General features: G+C 35.2%; 3 protein-coding genes across 4 annotated transcripts in view; all 3 read left to right on the top strand.

Moving 5' to 3' along the window:
* The window catches only part of HOXD11 (homeobox D11), a 5,314-nt gene extending 673 nt beyond the window's left edge, over positions 1-4,641 (top strand). Inside the window, exons 1-2 of the mRNA XM_040357693.1 lie at positions 1-2,511; positions 4,101-4,641. The exon at positions 1-2,511 is cut by the window's left edge and continues 673 nt beyond it. Of these exons, the coding sequence (XP_040213627.1) occupies positions 1,911-2,511; positions 4,101-4,333 (834 nt within the window). The 5' untranslated portion in view covers positions 1-1,910 and the 3' untranslated portion in view covers positions 4,334-4,641. The remainder of the gene's footprint in view (positions 2,512-4,100) is intronic.
* Positions 4,642-9,614: 4,973 nt separating this feature from the next.
* Positions 9,615-14,643, top strand: HOXD10 (homeobox D10). Of its 2 annotated transcripts, none has more exons than XM_040357692.1 (2): positions 9,615-11,543; positions 13,785-14,643. In XM_040357692.1, exons 1-2 carry the CDS (start codon positions 10,805-10,807, stop codon positions 14,057-14,059), a joined length of 1,014 nt encoding a protein of 337 aa, XP_040213626.1. In that variant the 5' UTR covers positions 9,615-10,804; the 3' UTR covers positions 14,060-14,643. The 2 variants fall into 2 exon arrangements, with proteins under 2 accessions (XP_040213626.1, XP_040213625.1); XM_040357691.1 differs by having other exon boundaries at positions 9,618-11,543; positions 13,782-14,643.
* A 3,681-nt stretch (positions 14,644-18,324) lies between these two features.
* On the top strand, positions 18,325-21,418 carry HOXD9 (homeobox D9). The gene is made up of 2 exons (XM_040357690.1): positions 18,325-19,131; positions 20,149-21,418. Exons 1-2 carry the CDS (start codon positions 18,537-18,539, stop codon positions 20,388-20,390), a joined length of 837 nt encoding a protein of 278 aa, XP_040213624.1. The 5' UTR covers positions 18,325-18,536; the 3' UTR covers positions 20,391-21,418.
* Positions 21,419-27,819: the final 6,401 nt, after the last annotated feature.

Below are 27,819 nucleotides of genomic sequence, written 5' to 3'. Positions count from 1 at the left end.
TTAGCACTTCTTCTGTAAAATAGTTTATCTCTAGAGATAGAGGCTGATTTATTAAAGGAATTGAGAATCTGCACACAATTAATTGTGTGACTATTTTCGCTTCACCTATCCAATCATGTGAAAAGAGAAGCCCCGTTTACTTGTTTCCTGATTGGGTAATTAAAGCGAATATTCACACTAATTATTGAGTGAAGATTGTCACATCCTTTAGTAAATCACCCCAGTTATGCTATATAGTATGTGTAGAAATTGCCAAGAAATATGATGTATATGTCTTTTGTGTATTGTACATGTGCATGTTTTTTTCCTCCTGTTTACTTTCCTTTTGTATTCATATCAGGTCTTTGTTGTCTGCTGAGCTTAATATTCCATTTAGGTCGTAATGAAGGCTGTGTAGCCTTTCTTTTTTCTGATATTTGAGGGATATTACATAGAAAACTGCATTCCAGAATATTTAATAGAAAACTGCATTCTAGAAAAGTCATTGCCATGACCTGCGACAGATAGATAGATAGAAAGATACAGACCAATAGATGTATAGATACAGACTAATATGTGGGAGGCAATCGAGCTTGGCACACATTAACAGATAGATAGATAGATAGATAGATAGATAGATAGATAGATAGATAGATAGATAGATAGATAGATAGATCATATTTTATTGAATGGATAATCGTTTTTTAATGAGATAGATAGAGAGATACTAATATGTAGATACATAGATACAGACCAATGTATAGATACAGACTAATATGTGATAGATAGATAGATAGATAGATAGATAGATAGATAGATAGATAGATAGATAGATAGATAGATAGATAGATAGATAGATAGATAGAGTTTGAATAGTATTATTCGAAGCTGTTTTTGGAGGTTATGAAGTATTCTGAATATTATTTTTATAAGCCTTCATACTATTGGTCCCATGCTCAATACTATTAATGGTGTTCTCTATGTGTTTTGTTATTAGACGAATATAAGACACACACACACATATATACATATATGTCTATTGGGCATTTGTTGGTATATTTGTACTTGTAAAATATGTAGCGGGTGTAGACCAAGAGATAACAGTCTCTGATGGTGTACATTGCCCTAAATACATTATTTACTAATATAGGACAAGTGATCGGTGTGATGATTTGTAATAAGATAGAATTTAGAAATAGTCCAACGCTATGAGAATATTTGTAATGCTTGGGATAGGAAAGAGAACATTGGGCGCATAAATGTTAATTTTCTTAAGTCAAATATCGATACTTTTAAAACAAATGTACATTTTTATTGAATATTTCCTAGCAGCATACCCATGGTTCCTTTATGCTGCTGATAATGGAAGCCCTCCTCCATTGACTCCAATGTAATGTGATATTGTGATGCTGGCTTTGGAATAACTGTTTATTTGTCTGTAAACCTATGTATTGTGGTCATAATCATAAGCTTGGTTTGTGAAATTCTCAGTTTTAGCTAAGTAGCAATGAGCTGTTTCATCCTTAAATAGGGAGAACAGGGCAGATCTTGGTTGCTACTGCACAGAGCTGTGTACACGACACTGCTATATATATATATATCAACAGCTGGGGGAGGACAGAAATGTATCTTGTTTTGTAAAAAAAAAAGAAAGAAAGAAAAGAAATGCAAACGTGCAGAGTGTATGAGTGTAGCACCTTTGTGCAGTGTGCGAGGGATGTTTCATTCTGCAGGGCTCTTATAGATATAAGGACATTCTACATGGGATCACGTGACATAATTACCACTAGAATCAATCAAGATGAATTGCACGTCAGCACACGTTCACGGTTTTTTCTTAGTTGATGCTGTCCAAGCCCTCTTGAGCAATAGATGGATCTTGTTCAATGCAGTGAAATCTCCTTGTTGCTTTCCATCGCAAAAAGGGAGAGATGACTGAGTTTGAGAATTGCAACAACAGTGCACCCAATATGTATCTGCCTGGCTGCGCTTACTATGTCTCTCCATCGGATTTCTCCACCAAGTCCTCGTTTTTGTCCCAGTCCTCCTCCTGCCCTATGACTTTCTCCTATTCTTCCAATTTAACTCATGTGCAACCTGTGAGGGAAGTGGCATTCAGGGAGTATGGGTTGGAGCGCAGTAAGTGGCAGTACCGGGGCAGTTACCCGTCGTATTACCCCAGTGAGGATGTCATGCACAGGGACCTCATCCAGCCTGCGAACAGGAGAACGGATGTCTTATTCAAATCGGACTCTGTCTGCAACCACCATGGACCTTCCAGTGCTCCTTCTAACTTCTACAACTCAGTGGGTAGGAATGGGATCCTTCCACAGGGCTTTGACCAGTTTTATGATGGCAGCCAAGCCTCATCATACCAGATGGAGGGAGAAGAGCAGCCTGCAAAGTCTGATCTCAAAACTTCCAACCTTAATAGCAAAATCACCTCTACCCAAGATAAGAAAGTGACAAGCGACAATGGCCCCGAATCCCCTTCTGGGGAGGCTGCTGCAGCAGAGAAGAGCAACAGTTCAGGTAGGCACCAACTGGGGGCAAGAGGACAAGGCCAACACGTTGTCAGACTCTTTTTTATGTGCTATTTTATAAGCATTCAAGGGTTTTATATATCCTATAAGGTTCCTTTTACCGTTGTAAAGTGTGTTTACGACAGGGAACTAATTTAAGATGAAGATAGCCTTTTGTTGAACATTCTCCCTTTCGTTATCAAGCTTTGCAGATTATCTTACATTCTTTTGGATAGTGTCTTACAATGGAGGCTTATATGCCTTTCAGCATTGGCTGTAGAGCTATACTATGTGTATACCTACAGTACAACAACATGAACTTGTAAACATGACACGGTTGTATATTGATGGTGTACATCTGTATGTAGTGCTTGTATAATATACATATCTATCTATCTTTTATATAAATACATAACACACACACACACATGTATACACACACATAACACACGTATATACACACACACACATATATATATATATATATATATATATATATATATATATACACACACACACACACATATATATATATATATATATATATATATATATAAACATACTATATGCGACCTCTCTAATGTTTTTGGATCTTTTTATTTGGAGACATTAACAAATCCTCAGATATAGGCTATATACTCACTGAGGCATACCTTTTTCTAGCCATACATTATACAATTGTCGTATTCAATTTCCTTTAGAATTACCTTCATCTGTGTAGTGCAAGGGCCTGCCTGGTTGCATGCACACATATGTATGTATCTACATTTACACACACACATATATATTATGTATATATATTTTTTATATTATATATATATATATATATATATATATATATATATATATATATATATATATATATATTAATTACATATTATGTTTGCGACCTCTCTAATGCTTTTGGATCTTTTTTATTTATTAACTTGAAAAAATCCTCAGCCATAAGTTAGCCATACATTATACAATTTTCTTGTTCAAGTTCCTTTAGACCTACCTTCATCTATGTAGTTCAAGGGCCTGTCTGATTACACACACATCACACACACATATATACATTTATATATATGTAATATATATATATATATATATATATATATATATATATATATATATATATATATATATATATATATATATATATATATATATATATATATATATATATATTTATTATACAATTATACATATTATGTTTGGAACCTCTCTAATGTTATTGGATCTTTTTATTTAGATACTTTTAATTCTCAGCTATAGGTTATACACTCACTGAGGCATACTCAAAAAGGCTGGCCATACATTATACTATTTTCCTATACAGTTTCCTTTCGATTTACCTTCAACTCTGTAGTGCAATGGCCTGCCTGATTGCATACAAATTGATAGTGTTTATGTTTGACCTCATATTATATGGCTTTGTTAAATCTAAAGGAAAATTGTATAAGAAAACTGTATAATAATAACACATACCAGTACATAACGCAAAGGTCTTGATTATTGCCTATAGCTAAAAGTCATAGATAAAAGTTACATTCTATTAGCAATGATATTTAACACATTTTTATTCTTTTTTTTTTTTTTTTTAATAATATCTGGCAGCTTCCCAGCGGCTTAGGAAAAAAAGATGTCCTTATAGCAAGTATCAAATCCGGGAGCTGGAGCGAGAATTTTTCTTCAATGTGTACATCAACAAGGAGAAGAGGTTACAGCTGTCCAGGATGCTGAACCTCACTGACCGCCAAGTGAAAATTTGGTTCCAGAACCGAAGGATGAAAGAAAAGAAACTCAACAGGGATCGACTTCAGTACTTCACTGGAAATCCACTTTTTTGAATGGAAAATGCACAATTTATTAACAAAACAAAACAAAACAAAAAAAAAGAACAATACTTGGGGATCCCAACTTGCATTTTATGTGGACCATGATATCATGAGAGGATTTCCAAACCTCTGGAGGATGCCTTCTTGGTAAGGAAAGGGTCTTAAAAACGTCACTTACAGAATGCAGCCATTGGTGTGTTTTTTTTCTTCCCTGAATCTATAACACTGATTATACAGTATTAGGACTGACTGCAAGCAGCCAGGGTGGCTTTCAGCTACCATAACTACAGTGACTACAGTACACATTTAATTAAACGAATGCAGCTTTACTAAATATATGTATATATATATATATATATATATATATATATATATATATATATATATATATATATATATATATATATATATATATCTTCTCTGTGCACGACTAATATGTTCTCTTGTGGAAATTGTTTTATGGTAAAAATGGTGTTTACTTGAACACATTGCATGAGTTTCCATGTCTCAAAGGTCTTTGAGTATCTCTGTCAGCAATTTATTGCATTATATAACCCCACCATATGTACATATTTATTAAATTTTCAATGTTATTTTTTACCAACCTGAACACGTTTCATATAATGTTCATTTATTTAGTCAAGCAATAGAAAAAGTATGATTCTGAAAAAGAAACTGGCGGATATTTTTTAATGGTTTTATTAAAGTGTTTGTAATCTAGAACTCCCTTTTCTCAAAATCTTAGATTAGTCGCTGACCATCCTTAATATATATTTAAAAAAAAAAAAAAAAACTTTTTTTTTTTTACCAGTAATTCTAAGGAGTTTGAAGAAAGTATAATGACATTTGGTGTTTTTAGGATCAAACGTCAGGGTCTGGAAAAAAATCTGTTTATTTTGTGAGCTTAAGAATTTGGTTGAGCTTATTCCTTTACACTTTATATGGCGTGACCTACTGGGCTGTTTACAAAACCTTGAACTGTCTAGACAACACAATAAAAGTAGGGGATCCAAGCACCATAATTGGGTTATATTAGACACCTTCTGGTGGGCTAACAGCGATTTCCGCAAAGTGCAATAAAGGAAGAAGTGAGAAAGGGGGCTGGTTCCTTCAATGGCACTCAGTGGGCGTTTTTTATCTTGGCACAGAGCAAAGTTAGACAAGGACTAGGCAACAGACCTACAATAAGGATCTCAGAACAAAGAGAGAGGCAGAGAAATATATTGTTAGGAAAAAAATGCTTCAATTTGGGCAAAAACTTAGCAGTTGCCTTTGAACTTCCAAAATGTCAAGGTCATCACCTTTCACCTTCCCGAATAATTAAATGCCTTAAGGCTCTCTTATTATTTTGCTTAGCTGCCACCCACTACTGTGGCTTGAAATATCTTCACTCTAAAATATTTTATTGTAGAAGTAAATCACTAAAACTGCATTTTTTTCCCCCACAAACAGGCTCGAAAACCATTACTTAACCATGACGTATTGTGTAGACTTATAATGCTGTATTTGGTTTAGATACTATTTATATCGAATAAAACGAAAGAAAGGGAAAATAATTTAGGTATAACATGCTGTAAAATAGTTATCTTTAACATTTATCCTTTATTATGATGCAGCTTCCTGCTTCCTGCCCACTAAAATACACCAATAAGGATCTTCAACAATGTTAACAGTAATGACTAAAAAAAATTTAAATTAATTAAATGGTGGCAGCTGTAGCCTTTAGGTTTATTGATTTTTGTCTTAAAAATAAAAGCTTAAACAGTTGATAGACGGATAGATAGATCTATCGTTCTATTTTTCTTTCTATCCATCTATCTATAGATAGATAAATAGAAAGGAAAATAGAAGCATATATTCAATGGTAGATAACATGATAGGTAGATTATAAGACAAAGGTGTAATTAAATTCGATTTGGATATTTTTTTTGTTTTCCCTTAAGCATTTTATGTTTTGCATTGTTCATCCAGAACAGCTAGGTGCCGTTTGGTGTGTAATATCTGAATTGGCCACAAGAGGGCGACTGATGTATTGCAAATGGATAAAATGTTACTGCTTTTCTATACCAAACCTCGTCACTTAAGGTTTCTAGATTTTTCTGTAGAGCAACTGTTCTTTTGAAATATTGTTTAAGTAATACCTGTTTTAAGTCTTGCCTCACTGCTACCGTGTGCTGAAAACTGCAATATTCAAAACTCACTTTGATAGCTCGATTCCATTTTTGGTGGAGATTTTGCGTCCCCACTAGCTGCTGCATAAAGTTATAAAGCTGATTTAAATTGTGGTGTAAGTATGGATTGGAGGGGGGGGGCATTTATGATTGATAATATAGGAGGCAATCTCAAATTAAGATGTAAAGAGAAAACGATATGAATAGAGTATTTATTGTACTCAATGATTCTCTGATTAGAAGCTAAAATGTTGCAGTGTTGTAAGTGGAGATGGCTTTTGGTGCTAAGGTACTTATGACTAAAGTATTCCATAGGCTGTGATCAATTATTGTCTGATCACGTACATTTATTATACCTGAACTATAGCTAATTATAAAAAAATGCCATGTTCTTATCGTTCTACCATTCCAAAGATCCAATATATATATATATATATATATATATATATATATATATATATATATATATATATATATATATATATATATATATATATATATATATATATATATATATATATATATATATATATATATATATTCTGTAACTTATATACTTTATTTGTTTAGAAATTTGTTTCGAATATTTGCACAGAATATCTGGTTAGCTACAAAGAAAATCTGTTTCATTGATCCTACACGCCAACACTTATCCCCTTCCTATAGAAATATAGGCAGGATAGAACAGGATCATTCATTTATTTCTTATTATGAAATCTTACCTTACTGAAATTGACAAGCTTCTTGATGAGGAGAAAGAAATGACAGACCATCATTCCAAAGTCATGAAAAAGCAATGTAAATATCACGTTCAATGCTATATTATTACAATACACGATTTTAATTTGAAACATATGTATTTCTTTATGGAGATGTATTCGGTTTACAAGTTGAATTATATGAGAGTCGCTGAATTAAAATACAAAAATTCATTTATAAAAATATTGTTTTACTTATTAGTTTTGATTTTAAGCGTTTTAAACCAGTCCTGTGTCTATATGAAAGCGCAGTAGAACAGTTCTCTTGCTTTAAGTGCAGTTTTCCAAAACCCACAGAAATGATACATACAAGTTATTTACTCTTGTGATTGCAATGGGATATCTATTCTCCAATGTATCCATTGCACGTTCTCCGATTACCTTCCCCGGTTATTTTTTTCTTTAACGAGACAATCACAAAATTACTATAATGTGTGCATCCCAAAAAAATGGTGGAGGAAAAATTGCTGTATGTACCAATGGATAGAAACAGATAGGTGTGAGAGAATAAAAACACATTCGCTGCACGTTATGTCTAGTAAGGATATGAATTTGTGATAGAAAAAATGACAGAAAATTACACACACACACATATATCTCTATATCTATATATCTCTATATCTATATATCTCTATATCTATATATCTATATATCTATATATCTATATATATCTATATCTATATATATATGTGTGTATATATATATATATATATATATATCTATATCTATATATATATATATATATATAGATAGATAGATAGATAGATAGATAGATAGATAGATAGATAGATAGATAGATAGATAGATAGATATAATTCCTATCTACACATATGCATCTAACCATACTTCAAAATACTATAGTATTTTGCTTTTATTGAAAACAAAGTTCTGTTTGTGTAAACGTATGTACACACACCACACACACACAGACACACACATAAAACTATATATAGATATATAACTATATATCTATATATAGATATATAGATCTATATATTTTTCTAGATATATTTATGTATACATACACTGTGTATATATGTATGTGTGCATGTTTTTAATTGGGATGTTACGTTTGCAAGTGCGAGCATATATATTCGTATCATTGTATAGATCATCTATACTTGTTATAGTTTAACATGCAGTTCTTTTTTTTTTTTTTAATCCTCCAATATTTGTATTATGACTACAGCTTATATTGGTATTATTTATTTATTTTTTTTAGAAAAGGGATAACCTTTCCATCTGATGTGGTAATTTCGTATTGGTAGATGCCAGAGTGAATTCATTAGGTACTGAAGATGGACATTAGCTTAGGATTTCAATTAAGCTAGCAGTTAAATTGCTGTAATGTGTGCTGTGTTCAGGAAGGGGGTATTATCCTTGTGTTATTGCATTATACCTTTATTAAAGATGTTGGAGCGGTCTGTTAATAAGAATAGTACTTGATTGCTTGTGATGCCCCTTTTGCTTCAGATACCTAAAGAAACAGTTTGCTTCTCCCTGACAATACCTAATTGCTAAACCTTCATTAGATTATTGGTGAATGCATATATTTCTCTAGGCTGTGTACATCAGTGAATTAGCATTATTGCACCATACACCACAAATAAATGCAACTTCCCTACTAAAAGCATGACGACTGGGTCAAAAAACAATGGCTGTGATATTATTGATACCTTGGTAATTTTACAGTTGTCAGTGGCCTATTTTTTTTTTATTCTACTTTTTTTTAAATATACTTCTAAAATAATTTGAGAATGTTTATCCTTGTGAGAAAGGAGATATCTCAAAGCACCTCTGCCAGTAACTAAGCAGATCCAAGCCTTCATTTACTAGGGAGACGACCAAGGTAGACAGCTTATAAGGTTTTTTTTAATGTTCCTTGGGGTTCTGTGTATAATAGTCACATACAAGCTATTTAACAACACACCATACAGGCTTTGCAACTGCAGTTGTAAAAGGCAGTGGCTCTTAACCTGACAATGATGTTGTATTTGAACAGCTGCGTGAGGGTTCCATTTTATCAAAGGTCTGTCTCATTGCCACAAACCCAGACATTTTATTGTTTTAACTGCATAGGAAATAAAAATGCCTGCGAAAAAGGGGGTCTTAAAAGAAGCAATGGCACTTGGAATTTTCTAATTTCTGAACTAATGAAAGTCAGAGGACTGTCAACTTTTTGGTGCACCAATGTAAATGTACTGATTGAAATGTTTTGTTTGAGATCTTTATAGACTATATATATATATATATATATATATATATATATATATATATATATATATATATATATATATATATATATATATATAATTTCTGAATACAGCTGCTGAACAGGCTAGCAAGCGATGCATTGGCCATTATTCTCTTTTAGGAAATAATCTATTTAATCAATATTGACATCTTAAGGTTAGGAAATTTCATATATAACACGTAGTTACTGGTGCCTTCAACCATATAGTTTAGGTCACCACAACCCCTGGGCTTTTACTATTTGACAGTTTGTGTTAAAACAAACAGATGACCTTTTTTTATTTTTTTTATTTTTTGCTTGCAGTCAAAAACCAATGAGATATTTTTCCATAATTCATATTGAGAACGCCATTATGCTAAATTTCGCCCATGAATCTTATCCTTTAGTAAGTTTCGATTGATTTGTTAATAAAACATCTGACCGTGTGTGGTAACAGTGGGTATAACTCTTTAAAAAGCAACAGTAGCAAAAAAAATAAAAAATGTCTAACGGTGTTAGGAATGCAGATGAGGGGGATATTGATCGTTCTTGATTCTTTTTAATATGTATTAATAAATTCCACAACCTTTAGACTGCCAAGGATGAAAGCATTTACTCAATGCATGCATTGGGGGGAAAAAAACAGAATTTCTTTCTTGGCATAGGTGTAAAAGTGTGTGTGTGAAAGTAATATCTAAAAAAATATTGTTACTTTTATTGCTCATGTTGTTCTGTAAACTTTAAAAAATGTGGCGAAGTTAATGCTCTATGGGCTGTAGGAAGAAAATGTGTTTCCTAAAAACTCTGTTGCCATTCATTTACAAGTCTTGGAGTCCTTTGGGTCAGCAGACTCTTTCATTTGAATATAAAGCATTAAAAGAAAAGGGATTGCTGAATTTTTTGATCTACTGTATTTCTAATTTTTATACTGTTGATTCTGTCTGCTTTGTCACCGCCTTATAAGAGTAGCTAAGGTATTTAGCTGTCAAAAAAGGTTTATTTTTTATTTATTTTTGCGATGGTATATTAAAAAAATAACCTTAAATCAGCGCAGTGCGCCAGGCTGCCATAGAAGAACAGTTGGCTAGCACTTTCTTCCTGACTTCGTAGATGTCGCTGTTGACCATATTTGAGCTGCAGCCCAAGCTGGCCACGGACCATGTGACCTGCAGGGAGGTAGCAGCTCAAGGCCATTTTCAAATCTCATTGGCTTACTTGTCATGTGGTTGTGCAGAGGCATCCACAATTACACAGGGAATGTTTTCCTAGAGATGTCAGCCTACAAAGGACACAATCTCTCTTCTTCAAATTCCTCCCCAAAATGTCCTTTCCAAACAGCTCTCCTGCTGCAAATACTTTTTTAGTAGATTCTTTGATCAGTGCCTGTAGAAGTGACAGTTTCTATTCTAACAACGCCAGCATGTACATGCCACCTAGCTCAGACATTGGGACTTATGGGATGCAAACCTGTGGACTGCTACCATCTCTGGCAAAAAGAGAAGTCAATCACCAAAACATGGGTATGAATGTCCATCCCTATATACCTCAAGTAGACAGTTGGACAGATCCGAACAGGTCTTGCCGAATAGAGCAACCTGTTACACAACAGATCCCCACTTGTTCCTTTCCTACCAGTATTAAGGAGGAAACCAATTGCTGCATGTATTCAGATAAGAGATCAAAAGTCATTTCTTCAGAAGTGCCATCATACCAGAGGCTCGTCTCTGAGAACTGTTCTGTTGAGAACTCTGAGGTCCCCGTCCCAGGATATTTTAGGCTGAGCCAGACCTACGCCAGTGGGAAACCCCAAGAGTACAATAATACCCAAGAAACCAGTTCATCCTTAATGTTACAGCTAAACCCCCGCGGCAGCTCCAAACCTCAGCTATCTTCTCCACATCAGATGGATAAGAAAATGAATGAAAACCCGGGCAGCCAAGACTCTTCCAAAGTGTCTGCTGGGGAAAGTCCTGAGACCAAATCTGCCCTGCAGGAGGATAGAAGTTGCCTGGCTGAGGTGTCTGTGTCCAGCCCAGAAGTACAAGACAAGGAAAGTAAAGGTCGGTATTACAAAGAACTTTCTAACCATGACATGTTGTAGCTTTTACACGCCAGCACCATAAAACATGGTGTAAAATACCAGCATTACCATCCATAACATTTAATGGTACCTACATGTGAGGATGGAACTGCCCCTGGTTCTCTCAAGTATTTCATACAGAACCTTCTGTTCAGGAGAGACTGGAAATAATCAATATGCCTGGTCATTTATAGGTGCTAATAGTAGGAAGCCTGTCTACCTTCATTGCTAAGATTCTTTCAAAATTCTGTAATATAATTTCATTACCTTTACCAGTATTACAAAAAAAAGTTATGCTTTGAATCTTGTTGTCTTGTTGGCTGTATTCTAAAGGGTTAATATATATATATATGTATATATATATATATATATATATATATATATATATATATATATATATATATATATATATATATTCACACACACAGAGTTAGATATTATCGGTGTGTGTGTGTGTGTGTGTGTGTGTGTGTGTTTGTATTCATTATATTCTAAAGGATAGATAGATAGATAGATAGATAGATAGATAGATAGATAGATAGATAGATAGATAGATAGATATGCGTGTGTGTTCCTGTTATAGTTATGGCTATAAAGGATTAAATGGATATGGATAGATAGGTAGATAAATAGATAGATATATGTGTGTATATTCCTGTTATAATTAAATTGACTATAAAGGGTTAAAAGGGAGATAGATAGATAGATAGATAGATAGATAGATAGATAGATAGATAGATAGATAGATAGATAGATAGATAGATAGATAGATAGATGTGTGTATGTTCCTGTTATAATTAAATTGTCTATAAAGGGTTAAAAGGGAGATAGATAGATAGATAGATAGATAGATAGATAGATAGATAGATAGATAGATAGATAGATAGATAGATAGATAGATAGATGTGTGTGTGTGTATTCGTGGTGCTAAAAATTACAGTATTTGAAACAATGTTTTTTTTTATTTGTAAGCAATCTTTTTTTTTCAATTTTTGTAGAAATGATAATATTTCATTGCTTATAAGCAGGTTATCAGAGTCTTTGTTGTCATTGTATACAGCGGCTATTTTCTTTCTTTAAGTTTAGAGATAATGGACTACCAGTGCATGGCTGAGTTTTTACCCTCTAAGTGTATATCATTAATGGTTTAAATGAAGAAGGGGGTAAATCACGTTTTCAACGTGTTTCTTTACCTTGTTTATTCCATAACAAACACTTCACTATGGCTGGCCATACACTATACAATTCTCTTATTCTTATTCTCTTATCTCTTATTGTCTTTAGCTTTACCTTCAGCTGTGTAGTACAAGGGACTGTCTGATTACATATAAAAGTGTTTAGATTTGACCTCCATTATATGGTTTTGACAAATCTAAAGGAAAATTGCACAAGAAAATCGTATAATGTGTGACCAGCCAAAGTACATGATGTTTATACACTGATTTTTTTTTTTTTTTTTTTTTTTGGGGGGGGGGGGGTACTTTTGGCGAGGTGTCAATGTACAGGGGTTAACTTGGTTAACTAGGTTTTTTCATAAGAATTTTTTGCATAATCTGTTACAAACGTGTGTATGTGCATATGTGTGTAGATGGATGGATAGATAGATAGATATAGATATATATTAACAGATGTATATAGCTAGTATATATATCTATATCTATACATTTCTTCCTCTGTCTCTCTGCCTTTCTCTCTCTCTCTCTCTCTCTCTCTCTCTCTCTCTCTCTCTCTCTCTCTCTCTCTCTCTCTCTCTCTCTCTCCCTCTCTCTCTCTCTCTCTGTATATATATAGATATATAAAGGTGTATATAATATCTATAATGTAATAAACCATGGTATTATCAGCCTGCTGTGGTTTTTGTTGGTGTGTATATATAGATATATAGATATTCAGAATATTTACATGCACACAAACATACACACTCCTAATATGTTTATACATTTATATATAACACAAGTATATAGAACATGTTGGAAAGTTGTGCTGTATGTATACTAGTAAAAGGAACCAATAGGGGCACAAGAGACCGCATTACAGTTATATTGTGTCTTTTATGACACTTATAACTTGATATAGATTCACTTTTGTCAGACTTTTGTTTCAAGGTTCATTGTCAAGTCTGCACAATGTAGAGTGAGTTTTTTTATTTTTTTATTTTTTTTATTTAATATTTTCCTTACATATATATTTTGTGTTTGTTTTTGTTTTATTGAAATAGAAGAAATCAAGTCTGACACTCCAACAAGCAATTGGTTAACTGCAAAGAGTGGCAGGAAGAAGAGGTGCCCGTACACTAAACACCAGACACTGGAGTTAGAGAAAGAATTCTTGTTTAATATGTATCTGACGCGAGAGCGCCGCCTAGAGATCAGTAAGAGCGTGAATCTCACTGACAGGCAGGTCAAGATCTGGTTTCAAAATCGCAGAATGAAGCTAAAGAAGATGAGCAGAGAAAATCGAATTCGTGAACTGACCGCTAATTTGACTTTTTCCTAAAGCCCACCAAACTGGGTTAAAACGTTTTGTCACAGCATCAGCCATTGCTCAGAAGCAGGAGAGACTATTGGAACCATATCACATCATTTCCTGTGATCTAGAATGTGATTTTCGTCATTTTTTTTAGTGCTGCAAGTGTCTATATGTACTTCCATAAGTATATAAATAATAATTAAAGATCTAGCACATGTAATTTATTTTTTTTCACCGTATGGCAGGGTACAATGAAGAAAGTTTATCATGTCGTCTTAAATTATTTGGACTGTTCAAGATATCCAAGCAATGTGACTTTTTCATGTTTTTACTAAAATGCTTTTTCTGTATGTTACTTTATGGACCTTGACATTTTAACCTTCATGACTATTCTTATTGACTTTCGGGGGAAGAAAAAGCACATTTTCTGTAAATGTCTGCTCCAAATAAGTGCGAAATAGCTGCAAATATGTTTGTAAATGTGTAGTTGATTTGACTCGTAATCCTTGTAGAAGTCTCCTTGTGATATGTGGTAATATCATTGAGACAGCTCTGTGTCCATACCGTGCATGATCTCTGCATGTCTTATGCAATAAACTGTCTGAACGCTTGAGGTTTCCATGTTATTGTTAGGGAACTGGCCAGGCCATTGCCTCCAAACTAGTGTATTTCCAGCAATCAGCTACACAATAATTACCTGTCTCCTCTCAGATTTTAGTTTGGCAGGAAAAAAATACTATGCATTCAGAAGCCATTTTATAATGACTGAATGTAAAGATCAGCCTCACCTGTTTGGCTCCGGTAAGTGGCAATGTTGTGTTTGTAAACTAGTGTATATTATAGCTGGTTAATGAAGATACAATAGTAGGGAAATGTATCACATTTGCAAAATTGCGTCTAATGTGCACATCTGGATATTGAAACAAGTGTGTGTGTGTGTGTGTGTGTGTGTGTATTAATGGATGTACAGCTATGTGTGATTTACTAAAGAATTAATACAATACAGCATGCTTGCTTTGCCTTAAAAATCCAATCGAATTAAAAGAAAAGGGAATAATATTAAAACAACGGAATTGGTGCCCTTTACAGTGACACAAGTTCAAAAATAAAAATAACTTTAGCCTAAATCGAATGCAATATATTGAAGAGAGAGAGAGAGAGAGAGAGAGAGAGAGAGAGAGAGAGAGAGAGAGAGAGAGAGAGAGAGAGAGAGAGAGAGAGAAAGAGAGAGAAAGAAAAGAGAAAGAAAGAGAGAAAGAAAGAAAATAAAGAGTGAGTTGTGTAGTGTTTTGTTTTTATATATTCTTGTATTTTTATATATATATATATATATATATATATATATATATATATATATATATATATAGAGAGAGAGAGAGAGAGAGAGAGAGAGAGAGATGTGTGTACGTGTTTTTTACGACTGTATAATTTTTTTTCATATATATATATATATATATATATATATATATATATATATATATATATATATATATATATATATATATATATATATTCATGTTCAGTATATATTCTCTCTAGTTCTTTCTGTACCTCTCTTTTTACTCTCTGCTTTCTCTCTGTCTTTACCTCCCACCCCCTCAGTCTCTTCTTTCTCTGTCTCTTTTCTCTTTGTCTTCTTTCTTTTCTATGCATACATAGACAACGTGTCACGATTCCACGATTCAAGTTCATAAGTGCAACATGGGGCCAGCCCTACTGGGTTACAAACGGTACACAAAGACGAATTACATGAGTGTTTTTATATTTTCGTTTAGGTACTAGCCATGTTTTTAATGTTTGCATTCATTCTCATGAGGTTGTGCGTTTCTTTTTCCTCCATTATCTAACATCTTAACCCTTCCTAAAAACAGACTGACTTATAACATGCATTTTCCTCTCTCTGTTTAAATTTGGGAACCTGAGTGACTAAAAAATAAATAAATATGGAGAATAGATACTTATTTTAGTGTAGCTAGCATGAGTTTTACTTGATGTACTTCAGTGGCAGCCCAACCCCATTTAAATGATATTTTGGGTTTGTTTGGATGTGCCTGCTATGCCCTTCAAACGCACACACTTACCTGTAATATCCGAGTTAACATTGTTTCCATACTTTTCATACTCCTTGCATCAGGCAGACTGTCCTTAGGGATAGGATCAGGAAACAGTAGCACAAACCGGTACATTGTAATCAACGCTGATGGTACTTTTGTGAGATCTTTCCACTATCTAGACTATATAGCTATGCTGAGCGTGCTGTCCTTTGTTGTATTTTGTTGTAAGTTATATTTCCTTACAGAAGATACAGAAGAGCCTAGAGTTTCCTTGGCTGTAGATAAACTCCGTTTTATTTCAGGAAACAGCCCCAATAAACTCTCTTCCTGCAAATGATCACAGCCTCACTTAACAAAGCTGAGCTGCAAAAAAAATCTTTATTGCTGGCCAACTGGGGTAATAGTCAATAAGTTCTGTTTTACTCAAGGTTTACTAATGCCTATATAAGACATCAACATGTTTGACTTACCACCTTTGTAACATCTATAAAAGCAATATTCAACAGTGTAATAACTTAGATTTATATAGATGAATGCACGTTCAGTCTCTGATTTTTTTTTATTGCAAACATCTGTATTTATAGGAGTACTTAATATGTACTGACTTTACCCTATCTCTGTAAACTAGGTGCATTCTGATGTCTGTAATGTTACTCAAAACATACAAACACAGAGAATGAGTGGTTACTGGAGAGAACATGCACAAAAGTGTGTGTGTGTGTGTGTGTGTGTGTGTGTGTGTGTGTTACAGGAGTACTTCAAATTTACTAACTTTACTTTCTGATACCTCCTATGCAAAATGTACCATGATGCTGATAAATCTTATATTTTATTGTAATTTCCTATAAACTGGGAGCATTCTGATGTCTATAGTAATCAAACAATAGCTTACAAACACAGATAATGAGTGGTTACTAGAGTGAACATGCACAACGTGTGTTTGTGTGTGTGTGTGTGTGTGTGTGTGTGTGTGTATTATAGGAGTACTTAAAATGTACCAACGTTACTCTATCTTTATGATATCTCCTTTCCAAACTGTACCATAGTATTGATAAATCTAACATTGTATTGAAATTTCCTAAAAAAAATAATCTGGGAGCATTCTGATGTCTATAGCAATCAAACAATAGCTTGCAAACACAGAGAATGAGTGGTTATAATAGTGAACTTGCACAACGTGTGTGTGTGTTTTTGTGTGTATATATATTACAGGAGTACTTAAAATGTACTAACTTTACTCTCTCTGTGTTTTTTCCTATCCAAAATGTACCATTATGTTTAAAAATCTTATATTTTATTGTAAATTCCTGTAAACTGGGTGCATTCTGATGTCTATGTTAATCAAACAATAGCTTGCAAACAAACACAGAGAATGAGTGGTTACTATAGTGAACATGCACACACAACGCGTGTGTGTATATTAAAAATTAAACCCATAGCAAACACTCATTGTTTGTAAGCTATTGGGTGATTACTATAGACATCAGAATGCACCCAGTTTATAGGAAATTACAATAAAATATTATTTTTTTCAGCATCATGGTACATTTTAGATTGGAGATATCAGAGAGATAAAGTAAGACAGAAGTTAGTACATTTATGGAATTTTTTTTAATTATTATTTTTTTATTATTTAAAAGGACAATAGCAAGAGCCCAGTAGCTGATCAATTCACCAGCATAGGTTTTAATGTTCTCTTAGACCATTTGATTACAGGGCACATTAATGTATAATCAAATGCACCTCATAAAATTTTATTGAATCTCATAAAAATCATGATAGTACTCTTCCACCTGTTTTTAAAAAACACTGTAAGCTTTTTTTTCCTGCAATGCACACAGAATGGCCTCTCCTATGTAAATATGAAGTGTTTCTGAACGTTGTTGAGCACAAGCAACGTGCTGCTCCTGCTGCCCCCCCCCCCTTCCTTCCCCTATAGCCCCTTGTTTGTGGCCAGTAAAACAAGCTTTATACCCAAAGGTCAATAATCTGAGCATGCCTTTGCCTGGATCTGCAGTGTGGGTCCCCACAGTTTAAAGGGTAATTAAACAAATTCAGCAATGTGATTAAAAATGAATGGCAGGGAGAGAGCATGGAGAAAGAAATAGTCCCTGGCTTGGGCAGCTTTAACAAGAAGCAGAATCTTAAAAAAAAAAAAAAAAGAGGCACAAAGGTGGAATCAGGCGGTGCCCCCCTCCCCTCCCCCCTCCCGGATGCTTCCTTCCATATATCTCGGCTTAGTTACACTTTTATTTTTAATTGTATGTGTTTTTAATCACATCAGCCCCGTTAAGCGGATTGATTTACTCTGTATTGGTAAATATGATCACGTGGAGCCCACAACCAATGGATGGAGGATGCAGTCTGCAAAATACTATGATTGTTCTCAGGGAGGGTATTACATACAGTTAAGAGTGTAACCTTTTATATGAGTGAGAGGGGAGCCTAAAATGTCGTCAAGTGGCACCATAAGTAACTATTATGTGGATTCTATCATAGGACATGACAACGAGGAGGTGTACGGCGCTAGATTCTCCCAGGGTGGTCACAGCACGACCTCTAGGCCACCAGGTGTTGGGGAGCCTTCAGATTTCTCTTCTTGCAGCTTCGCCTCCAAATCGGGCGTCTTCCCCACCTCCTGGTCCACGGTGCACCCCCAGCCTTCCTCAGGAATGACTGGCCTCTACCACCCTTACATGGCTCAGTCCCACCTAGGCTCAGACAGCAGCAGATACACGGTGAGATCCTGGCTGGAACCCATCTCCAGCTCCACATCCTCCTTCTCTGGATTCCACCCCAACGGGCGCAACTACGGGATCAAACCTGAGAGCACCCCGAAAAGGACCGAGTGCTCCTCCTTTGAACCCCAAGGGATCGGCCTGGCCGAGTACACGTGCGATTCCTTTGCAGAAACCCCAGAGAAGCCTCCACCTAAAGAGCAAGCGGCCAGCGAAGAACCTGAGCCCGACACTGAATGCAAAGAGGAGAAGCAGCAGCAGCAGCAAAAACAGCAACCACCACAGCAACAGCCACAAATTGACCCAAGTAAGTACAAAAAAAAGAGCAGAGAGGGAGCGAGAAAAGAAATTGCTGTTTGATTTATAGCCCGAACCTGCAAGGCTCTAAATGTGCAAAACTGATAGTTTTACTAACCTATAAAACCGTCTAGACGCCTAGCATATAGCCCAAGCAAGCAACAAGAGGCTATAAAATTATTCTATTACTCACATAACCACCTAAGATCAAGACATCATTGGTACTGTAAACACTCCGGGTGCATTAAGACTTCCTTTTATGATAATTCTTTATAAAAAGCTGGGCGGCTGGGTCATCCTCATTGCAAACGAATTCTGTGCTGGAATTTCGTTCTGCTTGGACCTTAAAGAAGGGAGGACTCCCTGAAAGCTTGGCCTGAAAAATTTGTATCATGGACAGAACTCAGCTGATAAATTGCATTTTAGTGCAAATCAAATAAGTAATATGGACAGTACTCAGCTGATAAATTGTGTGTTAGTGCAAATCAAATAAGTATCATGGACAGTGCTCAGCTGAAAAATTGCATGTTAGTGCAAATCATATAAGTATCATGGACAGTGCTCAGCTTAAAAATTGCATGTTAGTGCAAATCATATAAGTATCATGGACAGTGCTCAGCCTAAAAAATGCATGTTAATGCAAATCAAATAAGTAATATGGAAAGTGCTCAGCTGAAAAATTGCATGTTAGTGCAAATTAAATAACTATCATGGGCAGTAATCAGCTTAATAATTGTATGTTCGTGCAGGTTAAATAAGTTATATGGACAGTACTCAGCTGATAAATTGTATGTTAGTGCAAATCATATAATTATTATGGACAGTACTTAGCTGATAAATTGTGTGTTAGTGCAAATCAAATATATACCATGGACAGTACTCAGCTGATAAATTGGGTGTTAGTGCAAATCAAATAAGTATCATGGACAGCACACAATTGTTCCTGGATTTTCAAAGCATTTAGCCTATGATCCTCTATCTCTCTTTATGATCCTCTATCTCTCTTTCCTTGTTTTCTCTTTCCTAGGCAATCCTGCAGCAAACTGGATCCATGCTCGTTCCACCAGGAAGAAGCGATGCCCATACACCAAATACCAGACCCTGGAACTGGAGAAGGAATTCCTATTCAATATGTACCTCACCCGGGATCGCCGCTATGAAGTAGCCCGAATTTTAAACCTCACTGAAAGACAGGTCAAAATCTGGTTTCAGAACAGAAGGATGAAAATGAAGAAAATGAACAAAGAAAAAGGAAATAAAGAGCATTAACAGCCTCGGATACGCACTGAGTAATCTCTGTACTATTTGGAACATTGAAATATATATATAGGTCCATTTTTTGTTTTTTTGTTTTTGGAGATAGATGTAAATGTGTTGTGTATTTTGCAAAAAAAAAAAAAAAAACCTCCTTTGATGTCAGTGCGCTTCATGATGCTACTTTTTGAAACTGTTTCCGTTCGGTTCATTTTGTGATTGCACGCTAGAAAATCCAGGTAGGTATTACTAGATTAAAAAATAAATAAAAAAATGAGACTTTTATTAGGGATTGACCTGCGAGTAGTGTAGCTCAGTTTATTAAGCTAGCAGAAGTGAGTGTGGATTGTGCTACAAAAGTCAGCAGAAGGGAAGTGTTCATTGCTTACATTGAAACCAGTATAACAACATTTTTATTTTCCATATCCTTGCGAAATGATACAAAATGCAGTCTGCATGTAATGTAACACTAATAGCTATTATTAGTGACAACACATAAAGGTATACACACTAGATTGTTCTAATGACGATTCAGAACAATTCTTTCTTTTGCTACCTTTTTAATTTTTTTTATTATGGGCACATTGTTTTGCAAGACTGGTCAGTTTACATTGTAATAATATAAAAGAAAACTACAAAATGAAAAATCTGGTAGACTAATCCCTACTCAGGCAGTGTTGATGCATTTGGCCCCCAAAAATGATACAATTGTACAAATTCGTTGAGAAATTAGAACATTTTGGTCAGTTCGCATTTATCTCCATGAGATAAAAAAAATATTTAGACTTGAAGATACGAAATATAAAGGAATAATAGTTTGACATTTTGGAATTGGAGTGGTATAGAAATAATAATTTGATATTTGGAATTGGAATGGTATCGGAATAATAATTTGGAATTTGGAATTGGAATGGTATAGAAATAATAGTTTGGAATTAGGAATTTGAAAGGTATCGGAATAATAGTTTGACATCTGGAATTTGAATGGTACAGGAATAATAATTTAAAATGAATAAATAGTTTAAGATCTGGATTTGAAATGGCATAGGAATAACAGTTTGGAAATTGTAAATGGATGAATAATGTTTGAGAGCACCGATTGAAGGAATATTCAGGGATACCGCACTGTTTATTAAGTGGCTTGTAACTGCCAACAAAAAATTCTCACGCTTCATCATAGAATGTGTAAAAAGTGACATTTTACAACTAGTTTTCTACAATCAGAACGTTCAATGCCAGGGACTGTTACATCTCCCATCCGCACATCTTTTATTGGTGTATTTAAGGACTGATGGGGGCTCCCACTGTTTTTTTGTTTGTCTGTTTTTGACTTTCCACCTCCACAAATCCAAAGAGGAGGTTAGGAGAGAGCTATTATTTTATTTTATTTTTTCCTTCGGAAATATGCAGGAAGCACTAAGTTATTATTTTATGTTTACATTTGTTTGTTACCGTTCATGACTTGTGTTTGGACAATCTGATATTATAAAAAGGAAAAAAAATAAAGCATTTGCCCTTGTAGAAAAAAAGGTGTTGTATTTGAAGCAACTTCACAGACAACAACATACACTTAGCATTCTTTTAAAACAGGAAGGGATAGGGTGCAATAAACTCATTTGAACGGCTAGACGTCTGGACTTAATGGTTTTATGGTGGACCATGGTGCTTTTTTCTTTTTTGAAAAAAGGCTTATTTTGGGGTTTGTGTCTCTTGAAAACGAAATGCTGAGAAACTCGGATTTTTCTGGACCATAAAAGCACATATGTCCATGTGCATCACATCCAAACACCACAAATGCCATTCAATGCTGGGTAGGCCTTATTTAAACATCATGTACTAATATCTTGTTACTATAATTTCCTTGGTTTAGGAAAAAAACGATATATATATATATATATATACACATGGGCTGTTGGGTTAAGGAAACAAATTTAACTTACTCATCCAGCAATAATAGTCCGCAAATAATTGTAAAATGTAAATAAATAAAAATCTATCTATATATATATATATATTCCTGCCAAAACTGCTTGTTTAACCTATGTTCAAAAATCAAGAGCACAAGAGATAAAATAACGAACCAATTTCTTAATATATATATATATATATATATATATATATATATATATATATATATATATATATATATATATATGTGTGTGTATATATATGTATATTGAAGTAAAAAGCATAAAAATGAACGAAAATCCGCTTTACATCATGTATATTTTATTCGAGTTGTACCACTGTTTATTAATGATGTTGTGCATTGTAAAATGGGTGTGTGATAGGCAGGCATCTCCCATTCATTCATTAATAAGATGTTGAACAATGATGACCGGGTTCATTGGGCGTTCATTTTTTATTCCCCAATTTTATATTCTGAAGAGAATAAAAGGAAGACAAATGGAAACTTGTTACATAAGCCCAAGCATATGGCTTAAAGCCTCGACATTTAAATGTTCTGTAAATGACAAGGTTTGCAGCATTATTCCTACAATCCTGATAACAGCAATAACTTCAATTGCTGTGAAATAAACATTTATGGTAAGATAAACAAATTTATAGCCCGACCGATCTGCTTGTGACCACTAGGTAGCGCTCTTACTCCATTTGTCTTATAATGTAACTGTCATGTTTCTGAATGTCACTCTCCTTTTATATATTGAGTCCACATTAATCTTTTCTGCTCACATATTTAATATTACAAAATGATACATATAACAGAAAGAATGCCATAATACTCAAAACATAAGACAAAATTACATTTTTTCAGTAAAGAATGTATAAGGAAACCACTGGGAGGAATAGCCTCCTTTCCTGTGTAAATGCATTATGTGCTTTACTGTAAACAAGGGAATACTATTAGCAGTAGGGATCAATAGCAGGAATACTCAGTCAGATCAATAAGCTCTCCATGATTAGTGTACCCATGCAAATACTTTGTATTAGATATTATTAGATATTCAAAATAATCATAGATTTGTATTTGTAATAATGTATTAGATATTCGAAGCTTGCACTGGAAAAGTCTATTTAAAATAGCTTTTTGCAGGCCAGATTTATAGTTAAAGTTCCATCAGTTTTGAGAGCTACATTCTCTGGTATACTCTATAAAATAATCAATTGACTGTACCCATTATTTGATTTACTTAGTATTTCCAATATATACAAAAAGAAATAATAACATGTTACTATTCTGTATGAAATGAAATATGCTATTCTGCATTTGTCCATTTTTCTAACTGACTGCTTAAACCCATTTAAGGATGCTTTAGTCACTTAGGGGTTTATTTACTAAAGGCAAATAGACTGTGTACTTTGCAAAGTGCAGTCGCACTCTGTCAGAGCATTTGCTCCAGAGCTTAGTAAATGGAGTAAAGCTTCACTTTGCAAAGAATACCCAATCATGTGCAAGGAAAAAAAACAGAATTATTGCTTGCACATAATGGGATGATGAAAATCAGCAGAACTTCCCCTCATTTACTAAGATCTGGAGCAACTGCACTTTGCACAGTGCACAGTGCATTTGCCTTTAGTAAATCAACCCTTTAGCCCAATTTGGTCGATCATATCAAAAGTCACATCAATGTCAAACAAATTTTGTTACAATTTCATACATCTCAACTGTGTGGAATTTTTATTGTGTGGAAAGGTAGATGGGCAGAATTAGACAGAAAGGGGTTCATTTACTAAAGGCAAATAGACTGTGCATGTTGCAAAGTGCAGTTGCTCCAGAGGTTAGGAAATGATCACAAGCTCTGCTGACTTTCATCATCCAATCGTGTGCAACCACCCAATCATGTGCATTTAAAAATTGCACATGGTTGGGTATTCTTCGCAAAGTGAAGGGTTACCTCTTTTACTAAGCTCTGGAGTAACTGCACTTGCAGAGGGCAACTGCACTTTTCAAAGTGCACAGTCTATTTGCCTTTAGTAAATCAACCCCCCAGGCTCAGATTATTGAAAAGGTTAATTAGGTCTGAACCTATGAAAGCACAGTCATGACCTGTCTTTAGACATCCAAAATGGGTATTAAAGTTGCCCATAATCAATACTGTAAATGACAAACTTTTTTCTGGTTCAAGCAATGACACAATGTCAATATAGCAGAACACAATAGCCCAGAATGAGCATTTTTGGGGAACAAATATAATAAGACAGGTTAGAAATCCTTGCCCGATTGCTATTGTTTTCTTTGAAGTCTTTGCATGCAGATACACCTCTATTGGAACAGGAATACTATGGGGTTGATTTACTAAGACTGGGGGTGCAAGATCTGGAGCAGCTGTGCATGGTAGCCAATCAGCTTCTAACTTTGTGTCATTAGAGAGCTTATGTTTGGTCCAGTGCCTTTTGAGTACCTGACTGTGCAACTAAAATCACTAGACATCTAACACCTGTTTTAGAGTATAGTAGGATTAATATACAATGTACCTTCTAGGTTTGGTTTTTATTATTTTTTAGAATGTATTTATTTGTTTTTTGCATAGTTACATTGGTCCAATGAAAGTATTTCTATTCCATACATGGCCGATCCCTGAGGAAGTGGAGAATGATTGTAATAGCCGCCATTACTCCAGTGTTTTACTGTCTTCAGGGTCCTGTGCCAAGCGGCTGCCCTGCTGCATAGTAACCACAGGTTAGCTTGCTTGGCAAAGGTGCCATTAAGAGAATGCCTTTCATTACTTAGCAATGAATGATAAGTGTTTTCTAATTGGATGAGATAGAGGCAGAGCGATGACAATCTTCTCCTTGTCCAATCAAAAAACACCTTGGTGGAAATTACTAAAAGTGGGGCATTCAGAAACTCATGCAGCTGGGCATGGTAGTCAGTTTCTAACTTCAGCTTGTTCATTTTGGTCATTCTTTTAGAAGTGCATTTGTGAAGTCAGGCACTGATGTGGACGAGAAGGCTTGTCCGGCAGTCTCCAATCTAATTCATTTTAAAGGTGTCATATAAGGTTGAGGTCAGGACTTTTGTGCAGGCCATAGGCGTGCGCACAGGGTGTGCCAGGTGTGCCTGGGCACACTCTAATCACCCCATGCACATTAGCATCATTGCTCTGTTTGCCAGCAGGAAGATGGGAAAGATCTCCCTCTTACTGGCTCTGCCATAAGAGATGCTTTTCTCTTTCACTGTGCTGGCAGGGAGATCAATGTGCTGGGGTCATATATATGTAGACCCACACAAACACGTGTGTTTGAGATTTAGGGTGCATACCCTAATTCAGTAGGCTGCGCACACCTATGATGCAGGCCAGTCAATTTCCTTCACCCCAAACTTGCTCATTCATGTCTTTATGGACCTTGCTTTGTGCAGTCATGTTGGAACAGGAAGGGACCGCCACCCAAACTGTTCCCCCAAAGTCAGGAGCATGAAATTGTGTAAAATGTCTTGGTATACTGAAGCCCTAAGAGTTCCCTTCTCTGGAACTAAGGAGCCAAGCCCTACCCCTGAAAAACAACCCCACACCATAATTCCCTCTCAACCAAATGATTTGGACCAGTGCACAAAGCAAAGGTCCATAAAGATATGGATGAGGGCATTTGGGGTGGAGGAACTTGACTGGCCTGCACAGAGTCCTGACCTCAACCCAATATCTCTTTGGGACAAATTAGAGCGGAGACTGCGAGCCAGGACTTCTCGTCCAACATCAGTGCCTGACCTCACAAATGCGCTTTTGGAAGAATGGTCAAACATTCCCATAGACACACTACTAAACCTTGTGGACAGTTTAGAAGAGTTCAAGCTGTTATAGCTGCAAAGGGTGGGCCAACTCAATATTTAACTCTACGGACTAAGACTGGGATGCAATTAAAGTTCATATGCGTGTCCAGGCAGGTGTCCCAATACTTTTGACAACATAGTGTATATTTACATTGGTCCAAGCTGAACCTATATGACTAAAAAATAAATCTGGAATTCATCTTTAATTATGGTAAACCTAACTCGCCACCCCCTTTCTTATCATTGCATAGAAGGAAAATCTAGATATAATTTGTAAGCAAGTAAAAAGGTAAGCAGCAATGTTTGAATATTTATTTAAATTATGCCATGTGAACAATAATGTGTAACAAATAAAAAAGAGGCTTTATCCCAATTTAGCTCCAAGAAGTTACATTTAAAGTAAATCAATCCCAATATGGTGGGACTGTCCGAAAATAAAGGAATATTGGCAGTAAATCCTTGAATACATTGAAGTGATAATTGGGAAAAAGGTACCCAATACCATACAAGCTTGCCTGTTTCATGAATCAAAAGAATCAAATATTAGTTATAAGAAAACATTAATTCCACCATTGATAAATGCCGCAAAGGGTCTGATACCAAAAAACTGGCTAAGTACAAGGAAACCAGACATAAAAGATTGGTTCGAAAGGGTGGAAAACTATAATAAATTGGAATACCTATGTAGTTGTGACAAGGGCCAACTCAATATACACAATAAGAGATGGAGACAGTGGAAAGATTTTATATTAACGGAGCAATATTTTGGAAAAATAATAGTAGACAGTGGGTAATTAAAGAAGACTAAAAGTAAAACAAGGGACAAACCATTGGGGGATGGGGGTGGGAGGGGGTCGGCATGGTTTATATTTTCAATTAAATTAGATATGTAAAATAATTAATACAATGAAGTAAATGAAAAAAAAAATCAATCCCAATTGTTTGTAATAGCAAAAGCTTCACCGGTAATCTTCATTGTGTAATTTTAGTAGTAGTTACAGATAGTAACTCAGTGTTCCAAGTAATTCCCATTGCAAATTGAAAAAGAAAGTTGCTCCTTATCTTTTGAGCGCAAACAAATAATATTGGATAGCCACTTCTACAGCCAATTACATGAGCTTTAAATTACAGGGAAATCTTTAGAACTCTACTTTCCCCATTACCAAAAAGATTGGTGGCTGGGACAAAAATTGTGTATAAATGAGCATGACTGGTTTCATGACTGGATGCATTACTGGTTGCATGACTGAATGCATGACTGGTTGCATGACTGGTTGCATGACTGGATGCATGACTGGTTGCATGACTGAATGCATGACTGGTTGCATGACTGGATGCATGACTGGTTGCATGATTGGTTGCATGACTGGTTGCATGACTGGATTCATGACTGGTTGCATGACTGGATGCATGACTGGTTGCATGACTGGATGCATGACTGGTTGCATGACTGGATGCATGACTGGATGCATGACTGGTTGCATGACTGGATGCATGATTGGTTGCATGATTGGTTGCATGATTGGTTGCATGACAGGATTCATGACTGGTTGCATGATTGGTTGCATGACTGGATTCATGACTGGTTGCATGACTGGATGCATGACTGGTTGCATGATTGGTTGCATGATTGGTTGCATGACTGGATTCATGACTGGTTGCATGATTGGTTGCACGATTGGTTGCATGACTGGTTGCATGACTGGATGCATG

Source organism: Rana temporaria, chromosome 6, assembly GCF_905171775.1.
Source record: "Rana temporaria chromosome 6, aRanTem1.1, whole genome shotgun sequence".
In the NCBI taxonomy this organism is placed as follows: domain Eukaryota; kingdom Metazoa; phylum Chordata; class Amphibia; order Anura; family Ranidae; genus Rana; species Rana temporaria.
This window is presented reverse-complemented; position numbering and strand designations above follow the sequence as displayed.

Excerpts from the sequence above, each read along its gene's own strand:
- HOXD10 (XM_040357691.1), top strand. The coding sequence starts at position 10,805 with ATGTCCTTTCCAAACAGCTCTCCTGCTGCAAATACTTTTTTAGTAGAT. Across the intron at positions 11,544-13,781 it reads ACAAGACAAGGAAAGTAAAG|AAGAAATCAAGTCTGACACT; the intron begins GTCGGTATTACA and ends TTATTGAAATAG.
- HOXD9 (XM_040357690.1), top strand. The coding sequence starts at position 18,537 with ATGTCGTCAAGTGGCACCATAAGTAACTATTATGTGGATTCTATCATA. Across the intron at positions 19,132-20,148 it reads ACAGCCACAAATTGACCCAA|GCAATCCTGCAGCAAACTGG; the intron begins GTAAGTACAAAA and ends TCTCTTTCCTAG.